The 17,665-nt window shown below is 56.6% G+C and overlaps 1 protein-coding gene across 3 annotated transcripts in view; it reads left to right on the top strand.

The window, feature by feature from the left end:
* The first annotated feature begins 2,191 nt into the window (after positions 1–2,191).
* The window catches only part of Scube3 (signal peptide, CUB domain and EGF like domain containing 3), a 34,006-nt gene continuing 18,532 nt past the window's right edge, over positions 2,192–17,665 (top strand). For 2 of the 3 annotated variants that reach the window (XM_031346852.1, XM_031346850.1), the window contains exons 1-5: positions 2,193–2,639; positions 13,381–13,503; positions 14,146–14,271; positions 16,427–16,561; positions 17,507–17,632. In XM_031346852.1, coding sequence (XP_031202712.1) covers positions 2,555–2,639; positions 13,381–13,503; positions 14,146–14,271; positions 16,427–16,561; positions 17,507–17,632 — 595 coding nt within the window. In that variant the 5' untranslated portion in view covers positions 2,193–2,554. Of the gene's footprint in view, positions 2,640–13,380; positions 13,504–14,145; positions 14,272–16,426; positions 16,562–17,506; positions 17,633–17,665 lie in introns of all 3 variants that reach the window. The other variant, XM_031346853.1, reaches the window with a different exon arrangement.

Here is a 17,665-nt window from a genome sequence, read left to right as displayed (position 1 = left end):
GGCCTGGAGTTTGTAGTCTGTGTGATTTTTGCAGAAATCTGTGGTAATGGACAGAGCAGAGGGCAATGTGGCCACACCCCAACTCACAGTGCCCAGGCTAGACCCCCTGCTACTACCCGCATAGAATATTCTGGAGGGCAGGGGAGTACACATTACCGACAGGTGGGGGTGGGCAGAGGGTAACTGAGAAGTAGGAAGAGAAGGGAACATCAGGACTTCCAGGGGACACAGTGGCTTGGAAGGGCTTGGTCATTCACCGCCCCTCCCACCCCAAACCTCCAGGGGACAGCGATGCTCAGGGGGCCAAGGAACTCTCGAGAAGACCCCAGAAAACTCTCAAGCCCTGGAGAGTCCTCCACGCCCACCTTAGCTGTGGGGGTGGGAGGAGTCGGCTGGCAGCAAACCCCGCCTGGTTCAGGATGCAGAAGGGTGCACATGCAGGGTCCCAAGAAGGTAGAGGTGGAGGCAAGCAGAGCTGGAGACAAACTTCCCACCTTGGGGCTTCTGAGGTCTCTCAGCTCTTCCTGGGCACTGCTGTCTGACTACCCCCAACTCTCTCTCTCTCTCTCTCTCTCTCTCTCTCTCTCTCTCTCTCCTCTTGTTTGGGGCAAAGAGAATGACAAGTTTGAACTTGTTCTCCGGCTTCCACATAATTGGTGGCAGCAGGCAAAGCTGCTCCAGAGGGAGGGGTTTACCAGAGGAATGGGGGAGGAAGGGATCTCAGGAGTGACGGGGCTGGGAGGGACCGTGGAGGGGGTCAACCTTTCTGTGGTCTCCACTCCATTCCCATGACCCGTGTGTTCACCTCCCCCGCGCCATCTCTCGCATTGTACAAGGGAGGGGCCTCGAGGATTCCTCTTCCTAGCTTTCCAAGGGCAGCGTCCCCTCTGCCTCCTCTGGCCCAGTAAACCCATCCTCTTTTTCTAGCTGGGGAAACTGAGGCCGGCCAACTCGGGATGGGACCGGAAGCCAAGAGGCATCTCGGGAGCTGGCTGGGAAGTCAAAGCCTGTGTCTGTGTTCACTCACTCTCTTACCCTTCCATTTAATCCCTACTAAAGGGAGGGCTAACCTCTTCCCCAGGGTAGGAAGGCGGCTGCTGACAGAGCCCACCCCCACCCCAGCTGGAGCCCGCTGCCAATGTCAAGGGTTTGAGAACTGAGTCATCCTTAGGGAGACCTTGGTCATTGCCCAGTTTTCATGGGTACCTTGGGATTTTTTTTTATTTTATTTCTGCACAAAAATTGGCTTTGAAGCAGGCAGGACTCTGAGGCCTGGTACAACTGGCTCAGAGCGACTGAAGGGACAGGGGGAAAGGGGACAGTGTCCAGGCCCCGGGGGGACTTGCTCCTTCGGCGGAGTGTCTCTACCTTAAACCTATCCCCTGCTGCCAGTGAGGTTAGCCCTGGAAGCCGGTTTGGAGAGACTGTACAGAGCCTTTGTGTGTGCCCAAGATGATCGTGGGGTAACCTCTGCGGGTGTGTCGAGCATTAGCCAGTACATACAGGAGCCACACCGAGAAGGGCGTCTCAGCGGGCTACCTTCAACGCCCACAGAGCCTTCCCGGTGCCGGGCAGCTTTAGCCGGGACTCATCTGAGTATGAGGACTGTATCGGGGGGCGGGGGAGAGGTTCGGAGGACGTTCCTTGGCCCGGAGTCTCAACCCATCTCTGTCTCGAGGTGCAGCCCTTCCGAGCCTCCCCGACACCTCGCGCCCTCTTTGTCTCCCCGCCGAGCCGCGCGTGCAGAGACCTTCGCCGCTCGGCCCTCCTGGCGTGCGAGCGCGGGGGGCGCACCCTCGGCTCCCCCGCTAGCTCCCCACGGGGAGAGAGAGCGGACGAGCCGGAGCCCCGGTGCTGTTTGGTCTGGAGCGGGAGCGGGGGCTTGCATTGATCCATTGATTGTGCGCGGTCTGCGCCTGACCTCCCTGCTCCGGGGGAAGCCGTCTCCATGGAGACCGGGCCCGCTCCCCCAGCGCCGGATTGTAAATTCCTGCAGGCAGCGGCCCGGCAGCCTGGGGAGGGGGCCGCGCGCCCGGGCGCGCAGGGGGAGCGGCCGCCACGCCGAGGCCCCCTTTGAAAGAAGAAGAAGAAGAAGAAAAAAAAAAGGGCACGAAAAAGGAGGTGGAGGAGGAGGAGGACGGAGAGGAGAGGCAGGAGGGGCAGTGGGAAGGGGAGGAGGAAGAAAACTAAAAGGAGCGAGGAGAGGAGGAGAGAGAGGAGGAGGAGGAGGAGAAAGGCGAAGAAAAACAGACGGAGCCCGGGAGACGAGAAAGCAAGGGAGGAAGAAAGAGGCAGAAAGGGCGTGTTTAGGCGCTCAGTCTCCCCTCCCCTTTCTCAGGTCCCAGCTCGGGCTCTGCGGCGCGCTCGCTCTCGGGCTACAGCTCCCCGCGGGCGAAGCTGGGCGTCGGGTGCGATAGCCCGGGCCGCCCCTCGGGCCGCCGCCCCGCGCCTACCCGCGCCACCGCGCGGCGCCCTCCAGTCCCCTCCCCCTCCGCCTCGCGCCCTCCCCGGGGCTGCGACACCCCCGCGGCCCCGCCGCGCCGAGCTCCAGGCCATGGGCTCGGGGCGCGTCCCCGGGCTCTGCCTGCTCGTCCTGCTGGTCCACGCGCGCGCCGCCCAGCATGGCAAAGCTGCGCAAGGTAAGGGAGGCGCGGGGCGGGGTTGCGGGGCGGCGGGGCGGCGGGGCGGCGGGGCGGCAGGGCCCGAGCCACCAGGGCAGGTGTCTGGAGGTGCGTGGCTGTCAGGACCCGGCCCTGTGTCCCCCGACTCCCCGGCCAGGGCTGGACCTCGGGGCGCTGTGCGACAGGCAATAGCGCCTGGGGGGTGGGGGGGTGGGCGGCCAGCAAGAAGGGAGCATGCACTTCTGCCGGCTTCCCTGGCCACCGTGTAGCATCTTCCTCCGAGGGCAGAATCTTCTCTCAAACATTGCCAGGGACTTCACTTTGGAGGCTGAGACGGAGGGAAGTAAGTTTTCAAACCATGCCAGACACTTCGGGGACCTCCTCCCCTCCCCGCATGAGGCAGAGGCAGGCCGAAATTTCGAAGTTACCGTCTTATCAGGTCGAAGGATGTTAAAGAAAAACAGACTCTTTCGCGGTGAAACCGACTGCCTGTCACGGAGTAGTAGGGGGCAGTAGGGGAAAATGTCTGTGACTGCCTTCTGGCACGAACGTTGCGTTTCTGCCTGGGGGGGGGGGATCCCTTTCGTCTCGCATGGCTTTCATTTCTTATCATAATATTTATTTATTAAGGCCTGGGGTTTCCAATTCCATTTAAATCCAGGTCAGAATTGCATTAAAATAACAAAGTAAAATTCCAGGCTGGGAGCTCTGACAGATCCCTCTAGGAATTAGAAACTGGGAGGCCCTCGTGCCCCAGTCCCTGACCCCGAGCTCCCTGCCCAGCCAGTCCCAAGGCTGCGCTGGCAGAAACCAGACTGGTGTCCCACAGTTCTCTGGGGACAGCCTCCCCTCCCCCCATTGACCTGCTGTACCCCTCCCCCCACGCTGTCCTCACCCAAAAGAGATTTATATGGACAAAAAGAAAACCCCTCTTAGGGCGAGGTTTAGCCCGGGGAGGTAGATTCTGCCTATTGTCCCAGGGGCTCCTGAAGCCAGCCAGGGATGAAGAAGTGTCTGAGCCAGGAGGAAAGTTGAACTTGGGAGTTGAGGAAGTCTGAGTTGTCTAGCAGTCAGTCAGTCGGGTCAGTGTGTCCGGGGGGCCTGAGTCTTAAGCCGGGCTGTGTCAGCAGCTTTTCGCTGTTGGTAGAAGGTGCTAAGCCAACACCTCCCTCCTCTCCCAAAACACTGCCTCTTCCCTTGCCCCCTCGGACCCGTCCATTAACATAACCAAACACGAGAGACCCTCAGCTGTCAAGTACCAGACCCCACCCTCACTTCCTTCCAGCCCCAAACTGCCACTTCTGCAGGCTTCTGCAGCCTTCCTACCAGACAGCCCGCTGCTGCTGCTGCTGCTGCCGCCGCCACTGCCTACAACAGTCCCTCTCCCCTCAGTGGATTTGCTTGTGTGTTTTCGTAAACAAAGCTGGCTTTTGTAGTGCATGCTGACTTACTCATAACATGGAATTAGCTAGGGAGTTTAGTCTGAGGAAGGAACGGATTTCGTGCAGTAATCTAGAGACAAGATAAGGGCCTCTTTCAAGTTGGAGCCAGTGTCTGCTGGGGCTTGGGGGGGGGGGCACGAACAGGAGGAGAAGCAGCCTATTAAAGGGGCTCCAGGTGCAGCTGGAGACCCCTAAATGGGACAGGTGTTGGGGAACCAAAACTCTCCTGGAGACCAGCCCATCAACCGAGGATAGGAGGAGTCGGGGCACTGGAGAGCGCGTCCTTTTATTGGACACCCCACTGGGTGCTGGGGGGGGGCACTCAGCTGGAGTAGAGGCGGTACCCTCAAGGTCTTTGCTTATCTCTGTCGTGGGGCTACACCTGCCCTGATGGGGTTGCAGTAACTGTACCCCTACCCCACTTTAGGACTTCTGAGTCCAGCTGGGATTAGAAGGGAGCCTCTCTTTAACCCTTTAATGGTAATTTAACTCTTTAATGGTAATTCAGGAAATCTGGGAAACCCTGTCTATCAAAGGTTGCCTAACAACAGGTTTGGTGGACCATAGAGCCTTCCTTGGACTCAAATTTGCAGGTGGATGTCACAGGGAAGATGAGAAGTATTTGGTCTGGACCTCGCAGGCTTACCCAGAGTGCTGTGGGCTTCCTCCGGGAGGCCTTCCCGTGCCCCCTCGACACACCTCCCATCTATCTATCACCAGGGCTGGGCTGGGGAGTTTGCCTTTGCTGCCTGGAGCTTTTCAGTGGCACTCTAGAGGGTCTGAACATGACAGCCTCCCTCAGCAAGCATCTTGAAGAGAGCTTCTGTCCCGCCTGCCTCCCCCCCAACATCTGTGTCTCTGGGAGGGTCAAAGCCATGCAGGGGGAATCGAGGAGCAAGCTTAAGTATCAGAGTGGAGGGAGAGGAACGCAGGATACAGGGACACCAGCACTGGGACATCCCTGTCCCACAGCCTCTACGGAGATCTCGTTCTTTATTCGGGAACTTTATTCGGGTTTCTGTCCCAGTGGACGAGTGGGTGGGTCAGCTGTCGGGGCTGGGGAGGGGGTGAGCTTGCCCGGTATACGTGGTTTTGAGTGGTTTTCAAGTGCCTGTCTGTGTGTCTTAAAGTAGACAGACTGGATAACCAGGGTAATTGTAAACTTAAAAGCATTAATTTGCTTTGCTTTTTTGGGGGGTGAGGGGTGGGGGTGGGGTAGCGATGGCAGGACAGCTAACGCTAAAAAGACCTAATCCTCACTTAGGGCTCAGGTTGCAACTGAATGAAAAGGTCTTGGGGCCTCCAGGGGAACTGGTCCTGTCCTCGGGGCGGGCGGGCAGGCGGGCGGGCTCTGGGACAGCCAGGTTGGCCATCCACATTACCTGGTAGTTTCCTTGTTAGGGATAGAGTTTTGAGAAAGTCACCCATTTAGAAATCACGCTGTCCCCGAGACGGAGGGCGTTCATCCGGCATGCCAAACAGTGTCTCTCTGTCTCTGGGTCTCTGTCTGGCAGTATGTGTCTCTCTCCTTGCCCCCACCCCTCTCTTCTTCTTTAATGTGGCTGCTCTCTCTCCTCCCTGCTTCCCTCTGCTCCTGTGGCCAGCGTCCACAGTGAGGGGACTGTTCCTCCTAGCCCCTCCCTCTAAAATATGAAACGAAAACTGTAACCGTGTCAGCGGGTGCGGGTGGCTCCTCCGGCAAGCCGCTACTGCTTGTGCCCCACCGAGGCCCTCCGGGAGAGAGCAGACAGACGCAGACAGACGGACGGACGGACGGACGAACCCCACTCTTAGAGCCTGTTTTATCTGTTTCCTTAAGCTTATCCCAATTTTAAGAAAAATTTTCAGAAACCCCTTTGACCTCCCTCCAAGGTTTGCTGGCACGCCTTAGGTGTTGGGAAAGCTCAGAGCTAAGAAGTTATAAATTTTGTGTCACGCCCCCCCCAACTCCTGTCACTTCTTATTCCCCTGAGTCTCTGTGGGGTGGAATGGGGAGAGGGGACTAAAAGATCTGGGAGCCACAACCACCACAGGCAAGGCGAGAGCCATCAGGAACCCTCAGATGAGATTGCTTTCCGGAACCTTCTGGAATCTTAGGCCATGAGAACCGGTTTAAGATGTGAGCCACTAGGACCTGTTGTAAATGGAGGGAGTGTGAGTTTGGGAAGGTGAGGTGAGGTGTGTGCACTACCGGGGGTGTGTGTGTGTGAGCATGCATGTGTGTGACTCTCTGTGTGAGCACATGTGCGTGGTACTCTGGGGACTGGGGGTGGGGTGGGGGTGGGAGGAGGAAGTGGGCGAAAGTGTGCGTTTTGTTTTAGTTGGAAGAGAGGGACAGAATGGCTTGATCCAGAGCCTCGGACTGAGGGTGGGGGAGGGGAGCACGCGCGCGGGGGTGGGGGGTGTGTTTCACATCCTCTGGAGAAGATGGAGGTGGAGGAGTTCACTGCCAGAACCCACCCTGGTCTCTGCCACCCCGGCCTGCTTCGGTGTGCGGGTGTGGGCACATGACCACTCAGTAAGAAAGAGTTCCTGTCAGGGCTGGAAACCGTGGAGCCCGCTCTGAGGCAGGCTGGCAGTGCTTACGGGAGGCCCAGACCTGGGGAGACAGGAGTCTGGGAAGGAGTGGATTTGCTGGAGCTCCGGGGAGAGGTGGGAACAGTGAGCCCTGAGGATGTTTGCAGGGGGATGAAAGGGCTACTCGCCTGGGCAGGGATGGACCACTGCCTTTCTGTCTGCACACTGGCCACACTCTCTTCCCCGACAGCCTGCCCTCTGGCCTGACTCAGGAGGCACTAGGTAGGCGGGCAGAAGATAAAGGGTGAGTTTTGACAAAGGCTGAGCAACCTAATGGCCGGCAGCTTGGGTTCGGCCAGTTTTACTGAACTCATTCCTATTGGTAAGCGTTAGCCCTGAGGCCTGGTTTTTCACCTACAGGCCAGGCCCTCTCCACCTGGCCCTCTCCTCTGCCTGCTGGAGGCCTGGTCACTTGATACTTCCCACTCCCCAACCCCGACCCCCCCAGCTCAGTTTCCCCAGCATCTGACAGTCCTGTGTCCGGTGAGCAGGTAGTACCCTAGAAGTGCAAGGGTGTGTTCCTGTCCCACCCTGTGGTGGCCACAAATGCTCTCTGTCTCCTCCCACCTCCTCCCCCCCCTCCTCAGATCAAGGGCTTGCTCTGGAGTTGGAGCTGGATCCACAGCTGGCTTTCAGAAGTGGGTCGATGACCCCCTGCCCCGGGTCAGGGGCACGAGAGGCCTTGGTTTGCCAATGGGTTTCCCCCTGTGATGAACCAGAGCCCCAGAGAGCTGCAGGCTCTGAATTTCAGAGCTTTGTGCCCAGGCTCTCTGTGGTTACTGACAGGAGCAGAAGGAGCAAACTGGGTTGTTGGCTCCCTGGGTGACGTACAACTGCAGGCTATGTGGGCTCTGGGGGTGGGGGCTGGGGTTGCGGAAGGATGGGATGCTCAAAGGGTAGATCCTGGGGTTGGGGGCAGGTTTACAGAGAGGACTTTTTTTTTTTTTTTTACAAGTTTCTAATTATATTTATTTGGAGTTTTCCTCTGGCGGTTTGAAGCTGTTAACAGCAGGAACCTGTAGCCCCTGATGTTTGTTTTTGTTTCTGACCAGCTGCTTGGCCCCAGAGTAGTGAATCCCAAGGCTGGCGACACCTGCCTACCACTGCGCCTGCCCACCCTCTCCTCCTGGCCTGTGTGTCTGCCTGCTCCCTGTCTACCCTGGTTCCCTCTGAGCTTCCCAGCATCTGTACGCTGGTTTTTTTTTTTTTTTTTTTTTGAGACAGGGTTTCTCTGGATAGCCTGGCTGTCCTGGAACTCACTCTGTAGACCAGGCTGGCCTCAAACTCAGAAATCCGCCTGCCTCTGCCTCCCAAGTGCTGGGATTAAAGGCGTGCGCCACCACTGCCCGGCTGTACACTGGCTTTTTAACCAGCAGCTAGATTCAGCTCCAGTCAGTCTCTGTGCTCTGCAGCGGTTGCTTCCTTCAAGCTGTACAAAGTATTGAGCTGAGGACATGGGGAGACAAGAGATCTCCCTCTGTCTCTCGTGTACTTTTAGAAGACTTTCACAGGGTAGGTTTGGGTCCTGTCTTTCCACTGGCTATTGGTTCTTTTCCAGGATAACCTCGCTAGGTGCTCCTCCATTCATTTAATAAACCATGCCTGCCGCTGCCCAAGAGAGTAACAAAGCAGCCCATGATGGTACCATCCACCGTCTGCAGTCTCTTCCGCCCTGGATTCATCAGGCCCCAGGGCTCTGTCTTTGTGCTCTCTTAAATCTGTGTGTACGTGCAGACACACTGCTGCAACACACACGTGGGGGTCAGAGGTCAGCCTCAGGAGTCAGCTCTCACCTTCCACCTTGTTTGGGACAGTATCTGCCGTTGTTACCACTCCAAGCTAGGCAAGCAGGCTTGCAATCTGGGGACTCTCCTGTCTCTGCCTCCGGTTTTGCTGTAGGAACGCTCGGAGTCTAGATGCCCGGTCCTGAATCTTTACATGAGTTCTGGGGATCCTAGCTTGGGTCCTCGTAGGTCACATGGTGCTTTCCCTAGTGAGCTCTACTCCTCACAATCGACTCCCTAGGACGCCAAATGGTCAAAGGAGAGTAAAGAGGCAGGCTTCTTCCCCAGGGTATACAGCAGATAACTGTCTCGGCCAGCTGCTATCTGTTTAACAGATGCCCACAGAGCGCCTTCACTACACGGTTATTCTGTCCCAGTCACGGCCAAGCCCGCAGTCCCCAGCACAGTGCTCGCCCTTGCCCTTGTGCAGGTCCCTAGTAGCCGTTTGCTGAGCGCTCAGGTGCCCGCGGCTCTGCCAGCTGCTGAGTTATCGTGAGTTCAAAGACCCAGAAGCCATGTGTGGCCTTCAGGAATTCCTGGCACTGAGTGGACATGACACAAGAGTATGCTAGGGAGGATGAGAGACGGCAGCAAGCTTGTATTGAGCACTCCCTGTGGCACCCGGTGCTTGGTGGACATTAACTCACTCGATGCTGGCAGTTCCCAGGATGGTGCTATGGTGGGTTTTCAGGGGATGGGATGGGTGTGTCCAGAGGTGGGCCCAAGAACATGGCACTAAGCCTGCCCTGGGACCGGTGTAGTGGCCATCAGTTGAGAACCTTGTCTCTTAGTGTGTCATGTTGCACCTCCAGAGTGTCTCCCAGCTTAGGCAAATAGCTTATGTACACAAGTTGGAAAAGAGAGAGATTCCCCAGGCTTGCCCTGGAGGTTTAGACACCCATGGGTCTTCAGAGGTCCCTGGATTCCAGTGCGAAGCACAGCCTGAGCCGACGACCACCAGCCCAAACACGTCGCTTGGCTTGCAGCTGGCAAACAGCCTCTAAGAGGATGGATGAGCTGAGGTTGCCCGTGTGTGCCACAGAGGTTCCCTTTGAGGACTCACTCTGGGCTGGCAGGTGTGCTGAAAAGGAGCTTTGAAGACCTGGCAGGGGTGGAGGTGCTGGGTACTATGTAGGGCCCTGCCTCGGGCCAGAAAACTTCAGCCACCCCATTGGAAGGTCCTCTCTGCAGGGGTCGTCAGCCATGGGAGAAGCTGGAACTGTGTTACATGAGACAGCGTCGGTCGGAGTGTTAGTGATGTGGCTCAGCAGGGACCACAAAGGGGGGGCATGCTGAGTCCCCCTGGGCTGGGAGCTTACTGGGGACAGTAAGGGCAGACAATTTTGAGCCAGTCTTGGATAATAGAAGTGGGTGGGCTTGCAGCATAAATGGGAAGGAGGTGGTATGTGGGATGCAGTGGACTGGTTAGCTGGTGCTGAGGGAGTATCTGGTGCCCAGGGAGTATCTGGTGCCCAGGGAGTATCTGGTGCCGAGGGAGTAGCTGGTGCTGAGGGAGTTGGGTGGGACACCTCCTAGAACTCCCAGAGCAGAAAACATTTGAGAGCAAGGAGATGGCTGAGGCTAGGAAGAGCCTGAGGCAGCCAGCAGGCTGTGGTCGGCCTCATCGCTGCTCTGGTCCTGGGGGCCACTTGAGGGGAGACAAAGGGAAGAGCCTGGTGCAGCAGGAGCCAAGCCCCAGCACATGGAGACAGGCGCCCGCCGCTGAGATGCTTGCAGAGACTGACTTCTGGAGGAGGCTCTATAATTCTGGGCCAGACCCAGAAGTGTTCCTTATTCAGAACCCCCAGAGCGAGCAAGCTCTTCTGATCTGTGAAGTCTGTGCCATTGGGACATTTCCTATTGCGCAGCCCACCACGAATATTTGGCCTAAGGCTAGTGGGACTGAAGAGCTGTCTTTGTGATGGAAAGGGTCACATGTGGCTCATGGCTACCACCCCAGTGGACAGAAGGGACCTAGATCCCCCAGCGCTCAGGCCTCAGCCTCATCCACTCAAGCTGGTACCCATGTACTTTCTCAGGCAGGTCACACAGATTAACAAGCGAACGGCCTCTGCTGGGGAGGAGCCACCATCCCACCTTGTGGGGGGGGGGGCGGGGAATCTAAGGATGGAAAATGAGGAAGGAGCCAGGAGGCAGGTGGCAGCACCCACCTGCCACCCCAACACTAGGGAGGCTGGAGCAGGGGGTTCATGAGTTCAAGGTCAGCCTGTGCTGCATAGTAAACCTTTCTTAAAAAGAAAACTTTTAAAAAGTTCCCCAGTAAAATGATAGAGCTGGATCTTAACCTGGGGCTGCCTCCATGGGTGACCTTACTGAGACGGGACATTTCTCGCTTCTGTATCTATTCCACCAGTTGGTCAAACACTGCCCAACGGCCATCCACAAGGTTTCTCTTACTTGGCTTAGGAACTTGACTACCGGGCCTCTCTCCTCTCCATCCTCTTTCTTCCTTGGTGACCGCCTGGCAGGCACGCGACTGCCGAGCTTGGCTGAGGTGAGCTGTAAGTGCAGACAATCTCCTAATACTCAGACCTACAAAGGGCAGAAACTGCCAGTGTGTGGCGCCGTTCTCGGCTCAGTCACGGGGTGGGGTGGGGGGGATCTTAAGGAGCCAGAATCACTGGGTCAGCGGCCGGGACTGAGAACCTGCACTGTGACGAACCCCGAACCCCGCTTTGCAGCTCAGGAGTCAGGCCAGCCTCGATCCCAGGCTTCCTTTACAGGAGGACTCTGGCCCATACACTCTGTTTTCCAGTTCCTGGGGAGACATGGGCTCTCCCTCCTCTGACTGGGACGAGGTTCTCGACCACAGCTGCTCATTAGAATCAGATGTGTCGAGTCCAGTCTTTGGGGCCTTGGGCATGTTTAGGGGAGTCGGCTCCACAGTGCAGCTCATCCCTAATGCCTCTTGGCACCTGCCAGTTTCAGCTTTCTGTCACTTATCATCTGTGTGGTTCTGAATGTAACGATTGCCGATTGCCGCACAGGACCTCTTTTCTGCTGAGCGAGACCTTCTCTTTGTCACTTCTTAATGGGTGCCATGATGTTGTCCTCAACTGCTTGAGGCCTTTTCTTTTTTACTCTTTTTTCTCTCTTCTCTCCCTCTCTCCCTCTCTCTCTCTCTCTCTCTTTCCGAGACAGGGTTTCTCTGTGTAGCCCTGGCTGTCCTGGAACTCACTCTGTAGACCAGGCTGGCCTCGAACTCAGAAATCCACCTGCCTTTGCCTCCCAAGTGCTGGGATTAAAGGCATGCGCCACCACTGACCGGCTTTTTTTTCTCTCTTCTGAGACAGGGTTTCTTAGTGTAGTCCTGAAACTCCCTCTACAGGCCAGGCTGGCTTGGAAGTCAGAGAGCCTCCTGCCTCTGTCTCCCAAGTGGTAGGACACACACCTGGACCACTCCCCTCCACAATCCCCACCGGCACCCCCCTGAGGTGCCTCTCCCTTTAGTGTGGCTCAGTCTGTCACACCTACTAGAGGGAGCACTTAGTGTTGGCGCAGAAGGAGAGGGCATAGAGGAGGAGAGGGGCAGGGCTCTGCCTGGTCAGAGAGGTGGCTCAGAGAACTGCACCTGCCGGGCCAAGGCCTGCTGGCTCCTGGTCAGGGCCAAGAGAACTCTTCCCAAGTGGAGCTCTGTTCCTCCCAAGCTCCTTGGTGCCATGGTGAACAGTCAGGCACTGGCTTCATTTACTTCTGGGCTTTGGGGACAGGATCTCCCTAACTGTCTTAATCAGGGTTTCTATTCCTGCACAAACATCATGACCAAGAAGCAAGTTGGGGAGGAAAGGGTTTATTCAGCTTACACTTCCACATTGCTGTTGATCACCAGAGGAAGTCAGGACTGAAACTCAAGCAGGTCAGGAGGCAGGAGCTGATGCAGAGGCCATGGAGGGATGTTCCTTACTGGCTTGCTTCTCCTGGCTTGCTCAGCCTGCTCTCTTATAGAACCCAAGACTTCCAGCCCAGGGATGGCACCATCCACAAGGGGCCTACCCCCTTGGTCACTAATTGAGAAAATGCCCCACAGCTGGGTCTCGCGGAGGCACTTCCCCAACTGAAACTCCGTTCTCTGTGATAACTCCAGCCTGTGTCAAGTTGACACACAAAACCAGCCAGTACACTAACCTAGAACTCCCGATCCTTCGGCCTTGGTTTCCGGGTTCATTTGAATCGTTCCAGCGTTCAGAGGAAGTCGAGGGGACCGCAGGTGTGCACGAGTATATGGGGACACTGCCTTTGGGGAACACACCTTCAGAATTCACATGACGCCAGTTCTGTTTGTACGAGTGCTCTTATGTACACTATTGTACCCGAGTGCTGGGATCACAACTGTGCAGAGCTGTGCCGGGCAGGACTAGTGTGTTCGACCTAGTGCATCTGCAGTCGACCGTGAGGCAGATGAGGATCCCAGACAGGCCCCATCTCCCTTTCTTCCTTAATTACTAGAGAGCAGCTGGGCAGGGTGGGGCATGCCCGTAATCCCAGTATTTGGGAGATGGAGACAGGGGGAGCAGGCATTGAGGCCCGCCCTCAGCTGTGGAATGAGTTCTAGGCCAACTTGGATTATGTGTGTCCTGGTCTAGAAAAACATCAGTGGTCATTGGGTCACTACCAGTGACTGTGTGCCTGCCTTTTTCCCTCCAAGTCTGCTGCTAAGAAACATTGAACTAGTCCACACTGGGCTATGTCTGACACATCCTGTGTGTGCGATTCAGACTGAAGAGGGGCGTTTCAGAGAGCGGTGGGGCTGTCACCGTGGTTTGAGTATTTCTGAGGCAGTAAGGTTTTGTTTGAATTCCTGAAGCGTGAGAGGACTGTGAGGGGACCTCAGGTGTGCACTGGCATACGGGGACTCTGCCTCTGGGGAACATACCTTCAAAAACTCACCTGAGAGACACCAGTTCTGTTCTTACGTGTCCTCCTCTGCCCTGGCAGATGTAGATGAGTGTGTGGAAGGCACGGACCATTGCCACATCGATGCCATCTGCCAGAACACCCCACGGTCATACAAGTGCATCTGCAAGTCTGGCTACACGGGGGACGGCAAGCACTGCAAAGGTCAGGCTGGGAGGGGCCCCGAGAAGAGCCTGCAGGAAAGTGGGGACTAACTGTGCTGCCTCGGGGCCTACACCACAGTTTCCCGGGGCCTGCAGCCTCTACAGGCCAAGGAGGATGGCCGAATCGTCCCAGAGAGGGCACAGTGCTGGGGTGGGCACCAAAGCATTGCGCAGTCGAGGGGACACATCGTAGCCTTGTAGCTATGTAGCTGTCTGGGGCTGGTGCACCTCATTTACAGAGCTAAGGCCCGAAGATCCCTGAGACAGGAGCCTCTATTGGCACCCATCATATCATGGGCAAAGGGCGGGACCAGTGAGCCCCAGTGGGAACTCACCTACAAGCAGGCACATCTTTTGCTATAAAAACACTGCAGAGTGGCCTAGGAGTAGCATTCTCAGGGACAAAGTACACGTTACTTTCTGTTGACATAATACACTGAGAACTACAGTGGCCTCCTGGGACCTGTGGGGGGTGGGGGTGGGGCGTGTTGGTTCAAGGATGACACACCTTCCCAGCAATTCCACAATTAAAGAACGTTTGAGAACTTTATATGAATGGCGTAATCAAAACCATGAAAGTAAAAAATGGCATAGCTGTTTGCATGGGCCCTTCACCATCCTCCGGTGTGCCCTCTCTGCGCAGACGTGGATGAATGTGAACGGGAGGACAACGCAGGCTGCGTGCACGACTGTGTCAACATCCCTGGCAATTACCGGTGTACCTGCTATGACGGATTCCACCTGGCACACGACGGACACAACTGTCTGGGTGAGCGAGTGAGGGCTGGCCGGGGGAAGGAGCTGTACTCAGCCTGTCTCCTCCAAGTGGGAAGAAAGTGGTCAAAAAGAGAGCAAGGACAGGTTCCCCTCTGAGGCTGGCCAGGGAGGGTGACACAGTCTGGCTGCTGGCTGAAGAGCATGGGAGTGGGGTGGGATACTGCTAGAAGTGTGTGTGTACACACGTGTGCATGCGTGTACATGTGTGTGCATGCGTGTGTGCGTGCGTTATGTGTGTGTGTGTGTGTGTGTGTGTGTGTGGCTGCTGGCTGAAGAGCATGGGAGTGGGGTGGGGCACTGCTAGAAGTGTGTGTGTGCGTGCGTGTGTTTGTGTGTGTTTAGCATTGTGCATGGGGATGATGACTTAGCATCAGACATGGGGTTCTGCTCCTTAGAACCTGTGGGCCCTTGAGCCAGTGACCCATTCCTAAACTGCACAGGGCGGGGGGCGGGGAAGGTTAGAACCCTTCAAAAGTCCCAAAGTGTGTGGGCTTTTCAGGAGCACCTATGTAGAAAGCCCTGCGCAGCTTTACCACTGAGCAGGTGCTGAGGCAGGAGCACTGCTGCTAATGCAGCTGGCGATGCTCTCTGAGCCTTGGATGCCTCTGTCTCTTGCCTCCCTTCCTGGCTCCAGTCTCATCCTCTCCAGTTCAGAGCCTCAGTCTGGCTCGGTATCACCTGTCCCCAGAGCTCTATCTGGGATAGAACCCGTGGGCTGCCGAACTCAGCTTTAGCCAGTCATCTTTGAGAGTTACTCTGGCCACGTCAGAGTTCCCCCTAGGTAGAAAATCTGAAGCTTCTAGCGGGATTTGAGACGTCTGGTAGATGGAGTCAGCAAAGGAAAGAGTGGTGATGGTCAGAATGTGATTGGTTGAATGCTGCGTGGCCTAGGAACCCCCTTACTGCAGTGCTACATGTGGTCACCACAGCCACCTCCCACCCCCGTCCCTGACAGGCCCTTCCCTGGGGCTGCCTCCCCTCGCCCCTCTGCTACTGTGGAAGAGCTGTCTCTCCCCTGTCACCCACGGGACTACTTAGGGACAAGATCTGAAGTACTCGGTATGGGTGTGCCCACTGGACCACGAATACCATCTCTACTTCTTTGACCTCCATTGGGTCCTAACACCAACTATCACCAAGCACCAACCACAGAGACGAGAGAAAGAGCAGGCCCTGGGAGGGTCGGAGTTAAAGGTCTGCTTAAAATGAGGGATCATAGCCTCAGCCGTGCCTCTAACCACTGAGAAAACTCCAAGAGAAGTATGGACCTCAGTTTGCCCAGGGAGAAGTAGAGGCCGGGAGGGGAGCGGCCAGGACAAAGATGGGGTCCAGATGTACAAGGGAGAGACTCCTGGGGTGAGTTTGGCTCAAGCGGTGGTGACTTCGGGGCACCCCATTGTTCCCCTCCACTATCCAGGGTGTGGCCCGGCCACCTTTCCCACCCTTCCATGCACGCCACATTGCCAGGCTTTGTTTTCTTAAACCAAAATAGGAGAGAAGCTAGGGAAGATGGCAGTGAGCCCAGGCCCGAGGGGAAGGGAGGAAGACTGGGGTTGTGGCCAGTCCACAGAAACAGTCGTTGCCCCATGAGGATCTGTGGCTCAGTGGCCATTCACTTCCACCTTTGGCACCTCAGCCATACCGCTAATCTGAGGAGAGAGCCATTTCCAGCTTCCCTGATTCCCGCCCGGCTGCTCATCAGAGCTAGCCACCAGCCAGCCCTAGTGCCGCTCAGTGGGACAAGTACCCACCCTTCACAGCTATTCCTCTTGCTATGGCTTCTCTCCTGATCTCTGTGCTCGGGCCCTGGGTTTGTGTATATAGGCGTTTGTACGCATGCGCCACACATGAGGCCGGAGGGACGACACCTAGCTCCTTGGAACTGGAGTTTCAGGCAGTTAGGTGCCGTATGGGGCCTGGGAATAGAAGGTCAGACCCGAGAGGTCAGACCCAGCCTCGACAGCGTGGGAGAGGAGGTCCAGTCCTCACCAGGTCTGGATGCCACCCGTCCTATCTGAGCTTGGGACAGAGGTACCTCTTCACACTCAGGGAAGGTTTAGAGGACAAGGGATATGGAGTGCATTCTTCAGTCTGCCCTCAGTCTATGCTGCTGCTACGACAGTCCCACCAACCCCCTGTCTTCACAGACGTAGATGAGTGTGCAGAGGGCAACGGTGGCTGCCAGCAGAGTTGTGTCAACATGATGGGCAGCTACGAGTGCCACTGCCGAGAAGGCTTTTTCCTCAGCGACAACCAGCACACCTGTATCCAGCGGCCAGAAGGTCAGCCCGCCGCGGCCTTGGAAGGCCCCAGGCTTCTCTTCCCAGCTTTCCCTCCGAACTCTAGATTCCTCTCTAGCCTTCATCTTACTCATAGCCCAAGGGCTTCATGTAGTTAAGACCGACCTAGGGACCTGCCCAGTGTAGAACGAAGCTACTTTGGGGCATTCTCTGGTCCAGTGGTAAGATGATGTGAATTCCTGCTCGTGAGCATTTGTTCTGTAAGCTGCTCCCTCTCTGGGACAGCCTCACCTGCGTCCCCTTCCATAGCCTGGATCAATGGCTCATTCCCTCATTGGACCATGTTAGTCTGAGAGCAGCAGGGAGGTCCAATTTGCCTTTTTTGTGTCCCTGTCACCGAGCGTGCTGCCCTGCCTGTGGTAGGAGCTTTAAAAAACTTGTGGCCTAACCAGGTGTGGTGACGCACACCTTTGATCCCAGCACTGGGGAACTGGATATGGAGAGGCAGGTAGATTTCTGAGTTCAAGGCCAGCCTGGTCTACAGAGTGAGTTCCAGGACAGCCTGGGCTACACAGAGAAACCCTGTCTGGGTCTGGAGGCTGTTTCTCTTCTTCAGGTTCCTAGTCCCAGCGTAGGCTCTCTGAGGAAAGAGATCCTGTTTTAGTTTCTCTGGGCCCCTCCTAGATCTCGAGAACCTTCGAGTAGCAGGCTCAGCTGGTCCCTACAGTGTCCTCGGCCACCACAGCTCAGCTGGTCCCTACAGTGTCCTCGGCCACCACAGCTCAGCTGGTCCCTACAGTGTCCTTGGCCACCACAGCTCAGCTGGTCCCTACAGTGTCCTTGGCCACCACAGCTCAGCTGGTCCCTACAGTGTCCTTGGCCACCACAGCTCAGCTGGTCCCTACAGTGTCCTTAGCCACCACTGGTCCCACCCCATTGAGGCTTCCAGTGCGGATGGAGCGTCAGCCTCCCCTCCTCCCTCTTTAGAAGGAATGAATTGCATGAACAAAAACCATGGCTGTGCCCACATTTGCCGGGAGACACCGAAGGGGGGCATCGCCTGTGAGTGCCGCCCTGGCTTCGAGCTCACCAAGAACCAACGGGACTGTAAATGTGAGATGCGTGGGGGCAGGGATGGCAGGAGAG

The sequence above is a fragment of the Mastomys coucha genome, unplaced genomic scaffold (genome assembly GCF_008632895.1).
Source record: "Mastomys coucha isolate ucsf_1 unplaced genomic scaffold, UCSF_Mcou_1 pScaffold3, whole genome shotgun sequence".
NCBI lineage: Eukaryota > Metazoa > Chordata > Mammalia > Rodentia > Muridae > Mastomys > Mastomys coucha.
Note: the sequence above shows the minus strand (reverse complement) of the source record. Positions and strands in the feature narration are given on the sequence as shown.